This window comes from Asterias amurensis, chromosome 12 (genome assembly GCF_032118995.1).
Source record: "Asterias amurensis chromosome 12, ASM3211899v1".
NCBI classification, from domain to species: domain Eukaryota; kingdom Metazoa; phylum Echinodermata; class Asteroidea; order Forcipulatida; family Asteriidae; genus Asterias; species Asterias amurensis.
In genome coordinates, this window is record NC_092659.1 from 1,340,041 (window position 1) to 1,358,066 (window position 18,026).

The 18,026-nt window shown below is 36.0% G+C and overlaps 1 protein-coding gene across 1 annotated transcript in view; it reads right to left on the reverse strand.

Moving 5' to 3' along the window:
* Positions 1 to 238: 238 nt before the first annotated feature.
* LOC139945621 (uncharacterized) overlaps positions 239 to 18,026 on the reverse strand; it is a 56,997-nt gene continuing 39,209 nt past the window's right edge. The window contains exons 2-3 of the mRNA XM_071943043.1: positions 13,262 to 13,421; positions 239 to 11,988 (exon numbers count right to left, since the gene is read on the reverse strand). Coding sequence (XP_071799144.1) covers positions 11,762 to 11,988; positions 13,262 to 13,421 — 387 coding nt within the window. The 3' untranslated portion in view covers positions 239 to 11,761. The remainder of the gene's footprint in view (positions 11,989 to 13,261; positions 13,422 to 18,026) is intronic.

An 18,026-nucleotide genomic window follows, 5' to 3' on the forward strand; every position in this document is an offset into this window, starting at 1 on the left:
AATCCGCTGAGCTTTTGAATGATCAGGGGTGGATTTCACAACGAGTTAAAACTAGTCTTGTCTCGAGTTGGGATGAGTTACTCGTACTACATGAACTTGGGACTAGCCGTAAGTTTTTAATAACTCCTAAAGAGTCATAGGACTAGTACTAAGTTAGGAGTATCTTTGTGAAATTAACCCCAGAGGTCAGAAACTTCTGAATTCAGACTTGAGAAAAGTGGGCAGGGAAGTGGGGGGGGGGATAGAAAGGAGAGGGTGAAGGCAAAGGAGATCAACAACTTCCAATAAAGAAATCCACAATGACACGTTTCCATTCTGTCGAATATTTAGTAACATTTTTTGTTTATTTCACACGATCCCGTGGTCATGTCCAAGAAACTGGGGGATTAAACAAGGAAGACGTCAAAAACCAAATCATATAAGGTCAGTTGTTTGTCAACTCAAAATAATATTATGTTGCATGGAAAACAACAAATTAAACAAAAACACAAGTCTTTGAAAAGTTTTCTTTAAGTAACAAATAACAAATGTAAATATAGTCCTATGTCAACAACTGTATACCAACTATATGCAAAATACACTATTAAATTAACCAATCGCATTATGTGACACGTTATATCTTCACATTTGTTTACTTGATAAATACGTTTACAATAATCACAATACTATATAGACTGACCGTGCAGTAACTTTGAAATGAAGACTATGCACAATTTTGTGGAATACGCTGCGTGAATGACCTATATGTTTTGTGTTGTCCACATTTAAAAAACTTTTGTTTGTGATTCGTCGTATAATTTGGAGAGTGGCGGTTTCGGTACTGGTTCATCAAAACTCATGATGAACAAAAAACGGACTTTTAAAACAAAAAAAGAGCATTCAACTTTTGAAATAAAATCACAATGTGACGGCGCAAGGTTCCCTCTGGAAACAGTTGCTATGGAAACAGTTCATTTGTTAAACGGTTGTTGACATTGATACTAAAGCTGTTGTAAAAAATAAAAATTTATAGTTTGAGAATAACTTTAAAAAATGTAACCGTTTCTTTGGCAATTAAAAACAAAATAATCTGGTTACTCAATTTGTTTCACATCAGAATACCATTGCCTGAGTCTTTGGAACCAGTCCATGTTACTCTATTCAACTATGGTATGTAAACACCCTCTTTAGATTTTGTGGAATTTTGTAAAAGGTTGCAAAAAATGGCTGAAAAATGATGTGAAATTTGTCCTGCGTGTATGAAATGGAGTAAGTTATACACTAAAAAAAGTTCAACTTAGGTCAGACTTTTGTCTTTTTGGGAGGAGTGGTGAGGTTCCAGGGGCTTGGGTTACAGCTTGGGCTCCGTCATCAATTTTGGAGCAGTGTTTATTTAACACAGTGTACCAGTATCAAACGCAGCCAAAGGTGAAGCCGAGGTTGGAAAAAGCCCAAGGTTTTGAAAATGATCTTCCTGCTTACAGATGCTTTAGTATCATACGTCAACTTTTCACAATCTCAATTTTTTACAAACATAACAGTCAAGTCCCAAAAATAAAAACCACAAAGGTTCAAAAATCTAAGTCATACAACCCACTCCATGCGTTTCTATAATGAATCTGTAAAGATACAGGGAAGGATGTGGAGAGTTATAGGAGATTCATTGTATGTGCTATTTACACTCTCAATGAGTTTCATCAAGTGTGCACTGGACGCCATTCTAGGAAGCAACTCTTTTGATGCAACAATAGATCAGTGCAGCCAATGACCATTGCTATCAATGATATAAAACATCATTGTTTACCAAAATGGCGCTCACGTTCAAACAGTAGATAGAGCTCCAATTCCCGATCTTTGGTTTTTACATTCTACTTTTGAATGTGGTAGGTCTCGGGTTCGATTCCAACAAAAGTTGCCAGTGAATGTTGTCCCAAAGATAAGGGTTATGCACTCACCATGCAAGGCTTTGTAATTATTTGATGATGCACGAACTGCAAGATACAAATGTCTATTGAGAGATTTTTAGAAATACAATCAAAGTTTCCAGAATCAGGGCAGATTTTCAAATTTGTTCATCAGGACATGGAAAGATTTGCTTCTTTTTCCGAGAAACTTGCAACAGAATCAGGGAGAGTTGGCACCTCTTGAATTGGATAAACACTGGAGTTAGGGCGTACACAACGTCATAGTGGAATGAAACACAATTACTGGCAAAGGGTGCAGATATATGTGTTACAATTCCTCAGTTTTGCCAGTCCATTTAGGGTATTGTACATTCCTATGGCATTCATGTACAGCTACATCCAATGGCCCAATTTCAGAGAGCTGCTTATAAAGCACAAAAATTAGCTAAGCACAACAAAATTATGCTAACCAGAATATGGCCACCAGCCAAAATACCATGTCACATGTACAATGTGTGACTGGTAACCAGCCCATTATTGCTAAGCAGGAATTTTGTAAGCAGTGTTTTCTGCTTAAGTAGCTCTGTGAAATCTGACCCTGGGGTCGATTTCACAAACAGTTTAGGACTAGTCCTAGGAGATATTAAAAACTTAAGGCTAGTCCTAAGTTAGGACAAGTAACTCGTCCCAACTCAAGATAAAAGTTTGGACAAGTAACTCGTCCCAACTCAAGATAAAAGTTAGGACAAGTAACTCGTCCCAACTCAAGATAAAAGTTAGGACAAGTAACTCGTTCCAACTCAAGATAAGAGTCTTAACTTTTTTATTATGAAATCCACCCCAGGATTGTTATAACAGCCATTTTACATTATCATCCCCAATGTTGACTTTCTTACGTGTGTCACAAGAGGGAGCTATTTGCGCATGGAGCAGGTTGTGGAGTCTGTGTTGATACACATTCAGCGTACGTCAAGAGACTGTAGTCTTTAAGGTCCCCACTGTAGCCCACTCTCCATTTTAATCAATTTTTTTTCCACAAATTTATCTACAACATAAAATAATCCAGTCTTGAGATGTATCTAAAGTGCTACCACAGTTGTACAAAAAATTGGCATCCTACAATCAAATACCTAAAGAGAGAGTAGGTTGCAAAAAATACTACAAGATGGGTCCCTTTCTGTCCAAGTGCAGTGTAACCCCCGACTGATGCTTGGTGGACACCATGTTTACATCCATAAAGTATGAATAAATAAACTTTACAACATACGGTGTGTTAATAATACACACAGTTCTCTAGTGCTCCCATAAATAAATAATATGAATAAATATACCATAACATTTAATTTCTTTTTTATTACGTATAAGCTTTTTTTCTAGATTTTTTTTTTTTTTTTCTCGTTTTTTTTTTTCTTCTTCATTTTTAGTTTTTTTGGCAAATGCACCCATATAGCATTGCTAATAAAAGTATGATTTATATTAACGAATATTACGGATGGTTCAAATAGAATAACGAAATACAGTAATTCTGAAGGAGTTTCCTATAGTTATTTTTTTTTTATAATGTTGAAAACAATTAGCAACAAGGAGTTTATTTATTAGTTTAGCTATTTGTATGAAACGATAACTTTTATTTCAAAACGTTTTGATCTTTTTGCTGTATTTTAGACCAATGTCTTACATTCTAAATAAACTGTTTGTAATAAACATTGGTTTTCTGGTTACTGTATCCCACCAAATCAGCTAGTAGTAGACAATTTTTTTGTAAATTTTTTTTCACTTTTTTTTTGTTCGTTTTTTATATTTTTATTTTCCTTTTATAGTTTTATTTTAAAATGACAACTACTATTTTTTCGGAGTTATTTTTTACATGTTAAAATGAGCTCTATTTGTGTCTAAAATATTTACAATGCAAGATAAAGAGGCTCTGTCATGAAATATTGGCAACAAAATACGAGTAAACAGAAATTAAATAACAACTTTTACATTCAGAAATATAACTTACACTGTATAAAACTTACATTACAAATGCTTTCATTATTCCAATATAGGCTTCTTTCCGTACTTGGGGGCCAATTAACCATAGAGCTGTCTAGCAAAGCCTTTTCCCCCGCTAAGCACAAAGCTCTTTCGCTAGCAATATAAAACAGACATCCAGCCAAAAAATCTGTACATTTTGTATGAAAAAATGAGCAGGTAACCAATAAATGCTACTTAGCAAGAGTATTGTTTTGCTAAGCAGTTCTATGATACTGGCCCCATTGGACATTCAGGAAGAGTAACAATTTCCCCTGAATTCAACAAAATATTCTATAAAGTTTTCTTAAGTGTTGACATTGTCTGTAAATTAACATTTGAACTGAATTCTGGCATAACAAAAAATCCCAAACAAAATCAGGTATTCACGACCGACCTTTGATCCCGGTAACCGTACCTTTGACAACAGGGTCCAGTTTCATAGAGCTGCTTAAGTACAAAAAGTAGCTCAGCACGACAAAATGATGCTTACCAGAACAGGGTTGCCAGCAAAAATACCATGTCACATGTACAATTTGTGACTGGCATCCTGCTCATTTCTACTAAGCAGAAAATTGTTAAGCAATATTTTCTTCTTAAAGCAGCTCTATGACCAGTTCCAAACACACAAACAACTCATCTGGTTTAACAACGGATCTCCACTCAATAAAGAACATGAAATCCTTATGTCAGGATTATGTATAGCGCCCTCTTCAGTTTGAGAATCACCATGTTGCAATGGCACCAGAAAATAATCATAATTTATTCTAGAAAATGAAAAAGAAAAAAAAGAAGAAAAAAAAACAACCTGAACCAGTGTGCATGTAGGCCACTGTCAATGCAATAAATACACTGTGCACATCATAGCCAGTGAATAACTGTCTAATTCTCCCTGCCGGAGAGCCATGCCACAGAAAGAAATAACAGAAAACCCTATGAATATAGTATTCGACGGCCGATTCTGAAACAAAACTATTTACCGATTACAATGAGCAGTGTGTAATCCAAACAAAATCTAGCCATGGTTGTCACCTTCCAATACTCTGTGCAGTATTTTTTCTGCATACAAATTCACAGTTATTCAAATTCATCTACATGGGTTTTTTAATATTTACATACAAACAACAAATTTTCTTGTCACAAAAAAGGGGTTAAGGGTAGGAGGATAGGGGTTAACTGTGATGAAATGTCTGAGTGCACAGCACTTAAACAGTTTCATCGTTAACACCAAATATTTAAAGTTTTGTTCATTTTGTGTCCAGCATCATGTACAGGGATTGGGAATATACACCTATATATAGGGGTCTATATAACAAGGATTCTGATTGGCTAGAGTGGACAGGTATACATGTATCAAACATCCTGATTGGCTGATTCAAATATTACTTCAATATATGCGAGTATGTGTGTACTGTTTGATCTTTAAAAAAAAATGCCTGTGTCAAGTTGCTGGTTGTCTAAGGTTTCTTTGAAGATTTACAAAGATTTACGAAGATGCCTTTAATCAATATTGTAATATTGCTCTGTAGGTTTCCTCTTCTTGGCTCATGAAACAACAATCGACAAATAACGCTTTTCTTTCCTCAAAAATCATGCGCAAGCCAAAAATCCACTCAAATCATTTGACGATGAAACATCAAGCAGAATCAATTCATTTTTAAGATGCGAACCAACTTAAGAAAACGCTTTCAAATTGTTTGTTTTCACCCCAGAATCCATTTCTGATAACTCCATCTTGAAATTAACTTGAATATCAACAATGTTAAATGCAAGAATATTTGACTTGATTTGCTGGGGAGGGGGGGGGGGGGAATGGTACATCATTGGCAATGATACGGTCTCAAGCACTTAATTCCTCAAGTTTTCAAGAAAAAATATTTCGCAAAAATGTCATTGTATGTGAGTGACTATTGTACAATGATGTTATGTTGTGTAGTGGGCAAGATGTTTTATTCTGTGAGATTTGAGGTATGATAGATAATGGTTTAGTAAAGTCAGCTAATGATCTCATTGCGAATAAGGCAGTTCCTCAACCGAGTTTAGTTGGTCAGGGCAACACGGTGGTTTCACAGAAACACTTTGTAATTTTGCTTGGTGGTAACTTGAATAACTTTTTTTAATAAACGACTGAGTATACACTGAGTATACAGTGCTAACACACATGGATTGGTGTGGGACTCACGACTGAGTATACACTGAGTATTCAGTGCTAACACACATCGATTGGTGTGGGACTCACGACTGAGTATACACTGAGTATACAGTGCTAACACACATCGATTGGTGTGGGACTCACGACTGAGTATACACCGAGTATACAGTGCTAACACACATCGATTGGTGTGGGACTCACGACTGAGTATACACCGAGTATACAGTGCTAACTAACGCAGACTCAAGCCCTGTCGTTTCTGATCAGCAGAGTGTGGATTCCAGTCCCAGTCGTATCTTCATCCTTCGGATTGGATGTAAACCATAGGTCCTAGGTGTTGTGTAATGCTGAGCAGTCAAGCACACTGGAATCAAACTCTGGTGTTTCTGATCAACAGAGAGTGGGTTCCAGTCCCAGTCACATAACCATTATTACTTCATCCTTCAGGTCCTGGGTGTTGTGTAATGCTGAGCGGTCAAGCACACTGGACTCAAACTCTGGTGTTTCTGATCAGCAGCGAGTGGGTTCCAGTCTCGGTCTTGACGCTTCTGCCCTTTAGCAAAACACTTAACCATTACTGCTTCATCCTTCGGATGGGATGTAAAGCCGTAGGTCCCGGGTGTTGTATAATGAATGAAAAAGAACCCAGTACACTTATTGTTAAGAGAAGGGGTTTTACCCCTGCGTTTTTCTGATATGGTTGGCTGTAGATTGCGCCACAGTACCTTGTAAACCATTACATGTCAATAAATGGGTTCGATATTTCAAACATAGGTCCGCACATCATGTAGGGGAAAGAATGAGTGCTTTGAGATGCCCGCTGGTGTGATAAAGAGCTGTATAAGAACTGTGTATTATTATAAGATAAGATTGAGTAATTGAGTTATATAAAAGTCTCAACTCTCAACAGTGTGCTCTGATCGTCTTCAAGATGAGTAACTTCCCGAAGACATTTTACTCACATCATTGTCACTCCTAAACTTAATACTCAGTTCTGACTAATTGTAACGTTACCAATGATGTACCATTCCTGTAATAGCTTTTTGTGTCGGCTCTAAGGTGGTATCCATCTCTTCATAGTTATACTCATTGTTATTTGTTTCAACTGTATGTTTAAAGGCAGTGGACACTATTGGTAATTACTTAAAATAATTATTAGCATAAAACCTTTCTTGGTGACGAATAATGGGGAGAGGTTGTTGGTATAAAACATTGTGAGAAACAGCTCCCTCTGAAGTGCCATAGTTTTCGAGAAAGAAGTAGTTTTCCACGAATTTGTTTTCGAGACCTCAAGTTTAGAATTTGAGGTCTCGAAATCAACCATCTAACCGCACACAACTTCGTGTGACAAGGGTGTTTTCTTCTTTCATTATTATCTCGCAAGTTCGACGACCGATTGAGCTCAAATTTTCACAGGTTTGTTATTTTATGCATATGTTGAGATACACCAACTGTGAAGGCTATTCTTTGACAATTACCAATAGTGTCCACTGCCTTTAATTGTCATTGCCAACATGAAGAATATTTGTGTGTTGAATTGAATTGAAGGTTCTTATTAATAGCCATGTCAATGCAAGAACTGATGATGTAAAATCATGATTGCAAAACAGCGTAAAAAAAACCTGTTGAACAAGTTTTAGACAATCTTCAAATTGTCTTTAAGGACTGGTGAAAGTTTTGTCTATACAGCGTAAAGCAACGCTGTTGAACATTTCAAGTTTTAGACAAGTTCTGAGTTCTGATTAATTTGACTATTACCAATGTTGTACCATTCCTTTAATAGCTGTTTATACACAGCCATGTCAATAGATGGATTGCAATACGCGTCATCATCCGCCATCTTTGATGTATTAACAAGTTGAAAGTACACGCGTGTACGCGCTGCGCTTTTTCCCTTGTTAATACATCAAAGATGGCATTCGATGAGCATATTGAAATCCATCTATGCAAGAACTGATGTTGTTAAATCAGGATTGCAAACCAGCATAAACAAAACAGTTTTAGACAATCTTCAAACTGTCTTTAAGGACTTGTGATAGTTCTATCAATACATGTACACTATCCACTCTCGTAGCACTACAGAGCAATGTCATGTATTAACCTGAGCTAGAATATGTAACTATTTGTAGTATATATTAATGTACAATCAACTGTTAACGCCCCAATATCAGTCTTCTAAACAACATCTGTTTCTTTATATTTAAAACACGGTGCATGCGACAACCAAAATATCATTCAAAAAGCTACATGCCATCATGTACAAGGTGTTTTTTCTGTTGTACAGAAAACATAGCCGAAAAAGAACACATTGAATACGTTTGACGTTAACTCACAATTTTTTTCCTCAATATCTTCTCTCTCTCTTCCGTTTTAAATATACCAAACAAGTTCTACCAACTGTCGACCATAGTTACCAAAACACAATCAGTATAACTATAAACCAGAAAACAATAAATAATAAGTACAAATCAAAAAAATATAAAAAAATACCCCACTTCAAAAACTAATACTCTCTGTTGATGAATTAATGCAATTATGGGAATACACAATAGATATCGGTTTGAGATTATCCAAAAACGTTTTGAACCAAACCTAGCTGAATGAATTGTAGGCCGTGTGATACTTAAAAGGTCATCAAATAGCAAGGTATTGTATATGAGACATTGCCATCCACACACACAGCTCCTTCTTCTCAGCTTCTCTTAACCTTTGACCTTAAAGAGAGAGGGGTAACTATAGACAGTAATTGGAGAGATATTTTTGCTTCTTAACAATAGACGATTATATTTTAGGAGAAATTAATCTTACAGATGATTATAGCTTCGGCTTCTATAGAGTTGACCCAAGTATTGTCTGAATACTTTTTGGTTTGTTTTACATTTTACACAATTTCTGGAATCGTTGATATATATTTTCTTTCTTTTTTCTAAATAATCTGTTGAAAATATACAATAAAAGACTAATCTTGTTATGATTTCACAGATTATTCATTCACCAATGTTTCTATACTGTCATTTCAAAAATTTGATTTCAAACTGATAAAAACTGAGCTAAAAAAACACCCATGTTTCTTTCTTTTTTTTTATAGCAAAAGAAGGATATTACCATAGCTAGAGCTTTTAGTTTATCGATATTCCTTGTGGTCCTCAAACCAGGTGACATAAACAACGGGCAGAACATGCTTAACACAGAAAAGTCTTGCTCAGCAAAAAAAACAGGTTACCAGCCATAATGTCATGACAGTACTTGTGACTGGTACCTGGCTCAGTGTTGCTTAGCAAATTTTCAGCTTCATGAATTGTTTGTCAAATTCAGCAACTGGACTAATTAGTTCACAGAGCTGCTTAGGCAAAAGCTAAGCACAAAACAATTCTGCTTACTGGTAATCCCTATTCTTATGTAAGTGTATTTCACACATTAGCAAATCAATGTTGACTTAGTATGCAAGACACACCCACAAATAATTATCTGCTTACACAACTCCAATAGAAGGTTAGCAGTAAAGTGATAAGCCAGTAAGTGTTAAGCACAGAACATCACACTAAGCAGTGTTTTGAAATACTTCAGCAATTAATGTCAGATTATTGCAGTTGTTATATAAGCAAGAAGAACTGGTTATAACTTCAAACCTTTTACCAATAATTGTCTCTAATTATTGCAACTTCTTGAAATTCATCACCCATTTCTCATTTATTACCTCAAAATAAATTGCCCTTAAATTGAAGCACGCAAGGGGTATGTTTGTTTGTTTGTTTGTTTGTTTGTTTGTTTGATTTCTACAACATGTCTAAATCTTAGTTTCATGACATTTCAACTACGAACAAGTCATCAGGCATCTTAGATGACAAATCCATTCAAATTAAATAGCTGCATTGGATAACCTGGTCTCAAAAACAAGAAAGATGTTACAATTTTTCAGGCGTACAATTTGTCAGCTAATTTTTACAATTTTTTACTCCTCAGCTGTGCAAAAAAAAAAAAAAAAAAAAGCACAAAGTCTAATTACTGAGCATTGCACTTTCCTAATTTTTTGGGACATATTTGCATGCCAGCAGATTTCTCTCTTAATGTGTTCAGGCTGTTGTAGTTTCAAGTTACCAGCAGGTACAATTGAACCACAAAAAGTGCCAACCAAAAATATAAAAAACTCAAAAAAATTCTTAAGACATTACCTGTTGTTATTAACCCCTTGAGTTAAAAAAAAGCCCAAACACTTTGCACATAATGTCCAAATGGATGCAAAACAAGGACATACACCCCCCCCCAAAAAAAAAAAAAAAAAAAAAATAGGAATATTTTGATACTGACTGTTGTCATGCTTCAAAAATAAACACAAAATCCTTTGAAGGTGCTGAGTTGTTTTTGGAAAAACAAGAGCAAGCCCTTGAACAAAAAACAGCCTGAACATTTTGCACATTACTTGGCGCAAAATAGGCCACACAAAATTGAATCAAATCTTTAGATACTGCCTGTTGTCATGAAATCCTTTGAAAGTGCAGAGTTGTTTTTGGGGAGAAGCACAAGCAAGCCCCTTTGAATAGAGTCAATCGTACAGCCCGACCGTTCTGCACATAATGTCCAAGTTGACTCGGTTATAGAGCTCCTGTCCATTCAATAAATGAATGCTACACAGAGAGACCGAGTAAGAAGGTATACGTACACGAAGAGAGAGAGATAGTTCTCCGTACAATTCCATCCTTATTAAAATGTCTTGCTTATTGATATATAGAGGAATTCACAACGCTCAAGAACTAGGGTTCACAAGTTGACTGTGTGCAAATAAATTCAAGCTGTGTGGGGATAATGAGATGTGAGGTTGCTTAGCCTGGGTGCATGTATGGCCGTCGTCAACGTTGGTTCTTGCATCCCATTTTGGGCTGCTACCAATAATAGACAGACATGAGGAGAAATTATGTTTGTGTCTCGGATACCTTTGGGTCTGAGAGCGACATTCCTTAGCTGGGGAGAGTGACAATCAGAGATGAAAGTCCAAATAGAGGAAATTTCCATGATCAATTGTAGACTCGAAATCATGAATCATCACTCGGAAATATGACAATTTTTTTTTCGGAGGGGGTGGCACTCAAGCATTGCACCAAATATTCAAGTGCACATGAACAAGTAACTCTACCTCTTGATTATGTTGTAACTTTCTATTTTATAGCAATTTACTTTATTCATGGGCAGTACAATTCCAATTACCACAGAAACCCGTTGCATGCTTCGGAGATCGGTGATGGATATTTCTCCACATTACTTGACACCAACGAGTGATTTCATTCATAACCAGTCTATCTTGCTTATAGTCAACGTCATTTCTAACCCGTGTGCATAAATAGAGTGAAAATTAAAACAAGAAAAAAAAAAAAAACCACAAGGTAACAATGAATGGAATTCCTGTTCCATTACACTTCCCATTCCAACATTCCTCCCTTTACTGTAATAAATCGGCTACTATAATACTAGAATAAATACACAGATATCGTATCAAAAGGAAAAAATAATAAATCAAAATACGCCACAAAAACATTCGACGTCCCAATCTAAAAGATGGACATGTTGCCATAGTAACGCTACCTGTACATGATGAAAAATTCTGACGAGGTTGGCTTCCGGTTGAAGAGAAGAAAAAAATAAGAGAGAGACTCGGACTTGGACGTATCAATCAAAAAAATGATCTGAATAGCTCTGCCTCCAAAAGGGGGGCCCTCCACTATGCTAATCCGACTGGTAGATCAAACAGAGTTACTGTACTCAATAGCAAGACTAATTGTCCAATGAGAAGGCTTGTTACAGAAGCTGTGGTTGAGCTGGCTGAGCTTAATAAAGGGTCTGTATAATTGGTCAGTTCTGGTGTGCACTCTGTGCCATTTGTATTAGTACATTTATAACATGGAGGTTCGTTGGCATATGAAGAATTCTCAGACAGGTCCCGATGCTCTACAAGGAAAGATAAACAGAAAAGCTCATTTAGGAAGGTCATACAGGTGTCAAAGGTCATATACATGATGTACATGTAGGTGCAGTAGATCATACAAAATATGTAAAATACATACATGTACATGTTGATTTAAAAGGTCATACATGATATAGATGCAGGTCTTACAGATGTACATGTAAAAGGTTATATATATGATATATGTTTTTAGGTCATACAGGTGTCCAAAAGGTCGTATACATGATATCAAGGTCATACAGAAGACATTATGTACAAAAATGTCATACAAGTGTAAAAGGTCATAAATGGTATAGGTTTAAAAGGTCATACAGATGAAAAATGTAATACATTATAAAATGTTGGGTGTTTTTAAAGGTTAATACAAGGTATAAAAAGGCCATAGTAACAAAGGTCACACAGTGTGAAAGGTCACACAAAAGGCCTAAGATGTAAAAGGACATAAAAGGGGTTATGTAAACAAATAAAGATGGTAAAATAGAAATGGAGAAAAACAAGCACACGATCTATATCTTAGGCCTAAAAGCCATATTATTTCAACCTTTGAATAATTATTCATTTAAAACAATGAGAATGTAAGATGACAGTGTGCAATCAGCTATTCATACGAAATATCACAAAAAACTGTTGTTGTTCAATGAAACAATTGTTTAGGAAGAAGCTGTTCAGAAGAAATACCACAAAAAACTGTTGTTATGGATAGGGTTATGGTTATGGTTAGGGTTATGGTTAGGGTTAGGATTATGGTTGGTTATGGTTATGGTTAGGGTTATGGTTGGTTATGGTTATGGTTAGGGTTATGAAACAATTGACCCAGATTCTGTTCCAGCCTCACAGACTTAACAGTGTTTCATAACATGAAAAGTATCAAGTATTACTGATGACATATTGATTAAAAAAATACACATTTTATAATGAAGAACATTCCAATCACATCACAATAAATAGTCATAATTCAAGACATAACAATAGCGAGGTTTAGCTGCACATTACACTAGCAAAAACGTGACATGAATGTCAAAAAATTGTGTTGTTTCTGGATGACATCGCCACTTTGGCATGCTCACGTATGATATCTGCGCGCACATACAAACCTGACGTGAAAAATGGTTACTTCAGAAATGTTTTCAAAAAAACATAATCTACCCAGCAAGTATAGATGTACACATGGTGTTACCACAAACCAAATATACAAATATATGTACAAGTTTCTCTACCAAACACGCAATTTAAAAAGATATCAAAATTCAAACTTACGTGGACAGAAATAGGCCTGTGTTCCACAGTACTGGATGCTTGGTAGCAAAAAGGGACATTTCCTTGAGGTTTCATAACAAAATGCTAAGCATGGCTTGATGTGTCGACCCTCGGCATAGAAGTCAAAGGTTATCCCACACAACCAGTTTTTGTAAGCAGCCTGAAATGGACAAAACACAAAGAAGAAATATCAGTTTCTGACAGTACAAATAAATAAACTGCTGGAGAAGAGACTAGTAGAGATGGTTAAGTCAAAGGTTATCCAACACAACCAGTTTTTGTAAACAGCCTGAAACGGAAAAAACACAAACAAGAAATATCAGTTTCAATAAACTGTTGGATTACACAAAGAATTAAGACAAAGAATTAAGACTAGTCTTATCTTTACAGTGAGAGTGACTAGTAAGCAAATTTGTGTCTCAGGAAAATTTACCCAGATGGTGACAATAACCCAAGTAGGAATGATAATAATATCATAATGTAAGTTCATAACCAAAAGATTACAGTCTGTTAAAATGACATCAGTAAAAAGTGACGGTCGTGAGATGCTTTCCAAGTCACTACAAATCTTAGGTACGAGTCAAAAGAAGAAAGGAAAAAAACCTGGACGGTGGAAATAATCCAAGTCATGTTGTATTAGCGTCAGCATGCCTGGAACCAATTATGAACACAAAACGCCAAGCAGGGCCCAAACTACAACTGATTACGGATGCTTATTCTAGGCATTCAATGCCAGCTCCTTGGGATCACGACTAGATCAACGTATCTTCTTCAAGGTAAGATGCCACCGTGGAGCGATCTCCAGACAGGGACTACATCATCTCTCTCTCTCACTTTCCGCAGCATCTCGGATGAGAATAAGACGATGGGAGAGAAATGCCGACATGTAACTTCATCTCAGGGGATGACTCGGTCCAGCCGAGTGCATAACATCAGGACTTGCACCACTAAAATATTCTTAAGATTTTACCAGCGTGAGGAAAGCGTGTTACCATACTAATAACTGACGACTACCCCTTCATGATCACCGGCGAACAAAGTAAACGCTTATCATTTTACAAGTTGTTCGATTACATCTTATAACAGTGTAAAAAAAGTGTAAAAAAATTTGAAGAAAACAAATTCTGAATTTTAGAATTAAAATTTTTTAAGAGTAGTTCCTTTCTGAAATCTTGTCAAAAAAGGAAATTGACAAAACGAATTGACTTTTTGAAATGCGATCATTTTACAATTTTATAATTTTATCGTTTACAAGTTGTTCAATGACACGTGTTATAATAGTTTTGTGACAATAAAATTCAGAATTTTAGAGTTTAAATTTCTATGAGAAGTTACTTTTTGGAAAGCTCCTCAAAAGGAAATTAACAAAAAGGAAAAATGTACTTTTTTAAACGTGGTTCCCAAAGTCGAAAAAGTTTGTTGAGTGTAAATTCAATGTATCTGCTCCCCGTTACAGCAGAAAATCATCCAGTCTCAGACATTAAACTACAAAAGTGCACTATTAATCATATCAATTATGGATAATAAAACTTAGAATACTTTCTGAAAACAAATATCCCTATCTCCGACCCTCACTCCCGACCCCCACTCCCCCTTACCAACAAATCATTTCAGTGTACTACCAATACAATAGTTCACCATGAATCAAATCAATTATGGATGATAAATCTTAACAATTTCTGAAATCAACTATCCCCACACTCCTGACCCCTACAGGCCTGGAATTACACTGATGCCCTGGTCTTCAGCCTTGGTGCCCCTTCAAAAGTTTCCCGTAGACTTTTTAAGAGTTTCCAATGGAAGTGCCCTTTATAAAATGAAAATGGCCTTTCTATCCCCCACTCCCTGACCCCATTCAGGCCTGGAATTACTAAGGGGCTATGGCCTCTGTTGCCCTGGTCTTCCAAAAACTTTAAGATTTTCCAATGAAAGTGCCCTTCATAAAATGAAATTCCATGCATGCCCGTACTCCACCTTCCCAAAACCTTGCCCTCGCAGCCTTCGTCAACATTTTTTAAATAACACTTACCAAACTATGAAATTTAACTTAACGTGAAAAAAAAAACCCAGCTTTGTTATAAATAAAGTGCTTGCCTGAGTCATTAATTCCAGTCAAACATGAATCAGCGAAGATAAGGTCGAGACCATTTGCGAAGTACAATCATGATGAAGTACCCAGATGTAGCCATTAAACTTTTGCATCGGTGAAAAACCCCAGAAAGGCAATCCAGTTCTAACGCCATTTCTCGTACAAGACACACGCTGTGTTAAAGGCACTGGACACCTTTGGTAATTGTGGTGTAATATCCCAACATGCATAAAATAAAAAATATGTGAAAATTTGGACTCAATTGGTCATCGAAGTTGCAAGAGAATAATGAAAGAAAAAACACCCTTGAAAAATTGCCCCTTTCTCAACTACGTTACTTCAGAGAGGGCCGTTTCTCAGAATGTTTTATACTATCAACAGCTCTCCATTGCTCATTACGGAGTAAGTTTTTATGCTAACAATTATTTTTAGTATTTACCAATAGTGTTCAGTTCCTTTAAAAACAAGATGAGCCTGAGGTTTTGTATTAATATTCTGCATCCATGTACCTGCTATCAGTTCATCATACTATAAATAGGAAAAGCCGATGGCCAAAATTACTGTATATGAAGTCTAGAAATTGAGTCTTCAGGACAACCCATCATCCATCTCACTTTGGGAGTTTTCCGACCTGGGCCCAATTTCATCAAGCCTGTAAGCACAAGACCTTGCTAAGCACAGAAAAGTATTGCTATTTGACCAAATTACTATTTATAAACTTTTATAGAGCTGCTTAAAGCCATTGGACACTTTCGGTAAACAGTATTGTCCAAGGCCCACGTTTTGTGTATCACAACTTCTATATAAATTAACAAACCTGTGAAAAAAAAAAAAAATTTAGGCTCAATCGGTCATCGGAGTCGGAAGAAAATAACGAGAAAACCCACCCTTGTTTCCGCACGTTTCCTCGTGTCATGACATGTGTTCAAAATAAATTTGTATTTCTCGCTATAGAGGATTGATATTGTTTTAATGTTTTCTCAAAAAGTAAAGCATTTTATGGAATAATATTTCAAGAGAAGTCTTTCACCATTACCTATATAAACCCTGCAAGTTATTTGTAAATCTGTGAATTTTTTCTTTCTTTTTCTGTACCGAAAGTGTCCAATGGCTTTAACGCTAGATATTCTTGTGCTAAGTGTGTGAGTTTCCATTTCATAGCGCTGCTAACCGTAAGCACTAGAAATGTGCTAACATTTTAGTACTTACTGAAGGCTAACGAATGATGAAATAATTATTATTGTTATTTATTTGGCAATTTCACATAAAAATATAAAATTACGAATAATTTATACGAAAAGGATAAAAATCTGTGCATAGCATAATTAATGCAAAAATTTGCTTACCGTTTAAAAGCAGTGCTATTAAACTTAAACCTGTTGTTAGTACCTTTAATGGCTCTTTTAGAAATTCACTCTCTTATAATTCTATTTTATTCTATTCTCTTTTATATCGTTAATATCTGTTTCATTATATTATTTTGACGCCGGAGTGCCTCTTTAATATTGTAGTACCGGAGTGCCTCTTTAATATTGTAGCCGGCTACATGTATATAAGAGCGCTGTTCTTGCATCATCAGGAGTCCTGAGTACACGAATCGTTTCTGACCTATATGCCACATAGCCTGAAAGCCCAGAGCTTTCCTATCAATCACACAACATAAACCAATGGATCCTGAATGGTTTCTGTATGTAAAATGAACTCCCTGTAGGCTACATGGCTCACTACTCCTATGGATTTCTATAAGGACAGAAAGGGTCCTAAATATAGAAGAAAAAGAGAAGTCTGCATACATGGCTGCTTCGGAGGTTAAAAATGTTAAATGATACAGAGCTTTGTATGTGGCTGATTATGGGCTTATTTATTAGATTTACTCTACATAGAGCCATTCACAATTCGCTTCCTTGTGACGGTTCAGTTGATTCTAAATTCGTAAATTGATTACTTGGTGCAGTGGTGAGAGAATACACACAGATTGTTCGGGGATTTAAAAATAAACAATAGATTACCGAGGACTGTTAAGCATTTTTTGTCCTTTACGCTAATAGAATGATTAGCATGCTTAAAGGTAATTACTGCTAAGCAGGATGGTAGGCACAGTGTCAGATATAGAAGGGCCCAATTTCATTGAGCTGCTTTAAAGGCAGTGGACACTAAACTGGTAATTACTCAAAATAATTATTAGCATAAAACCTTACTTGGTAACAAGTAATGGGGAGCTGTTGATAGTATAAAACATTGTGAGAAACGACTCCCTCTGAAATAACGTAGTTTTCGAGAAAGAAGTAATTTTCCCACAAATTTGACTTCGAGACCTCATATTTAGAATTTTGAGGTCTCGAAATCAAGCATCTGAAAGCCCACAACTTTGTGTGACCATGGTGCAACAGGGATGGTTTTTTTCTTTAATTAATATCTCGCAACTTCGACGACCGATTGAGCTCAAATTTTCACAGGTTTGTTATTTTATGTATATGTTGAGATACACCAACTGTGTCCAGTGTCTTTAAACAGGCAATAGTGCTTAGTAATTTTCAGCTCAGCAAAAAAAACCCCAGGAAACCATGGTACACTGTAACGTGACATTTTCATGGTCTTTGACAATTACCAATTACCAATTTGTTTAATGCCTTTAACAGCTAAAGAACATTTATTACCATTCTAAGCATGCTTGAA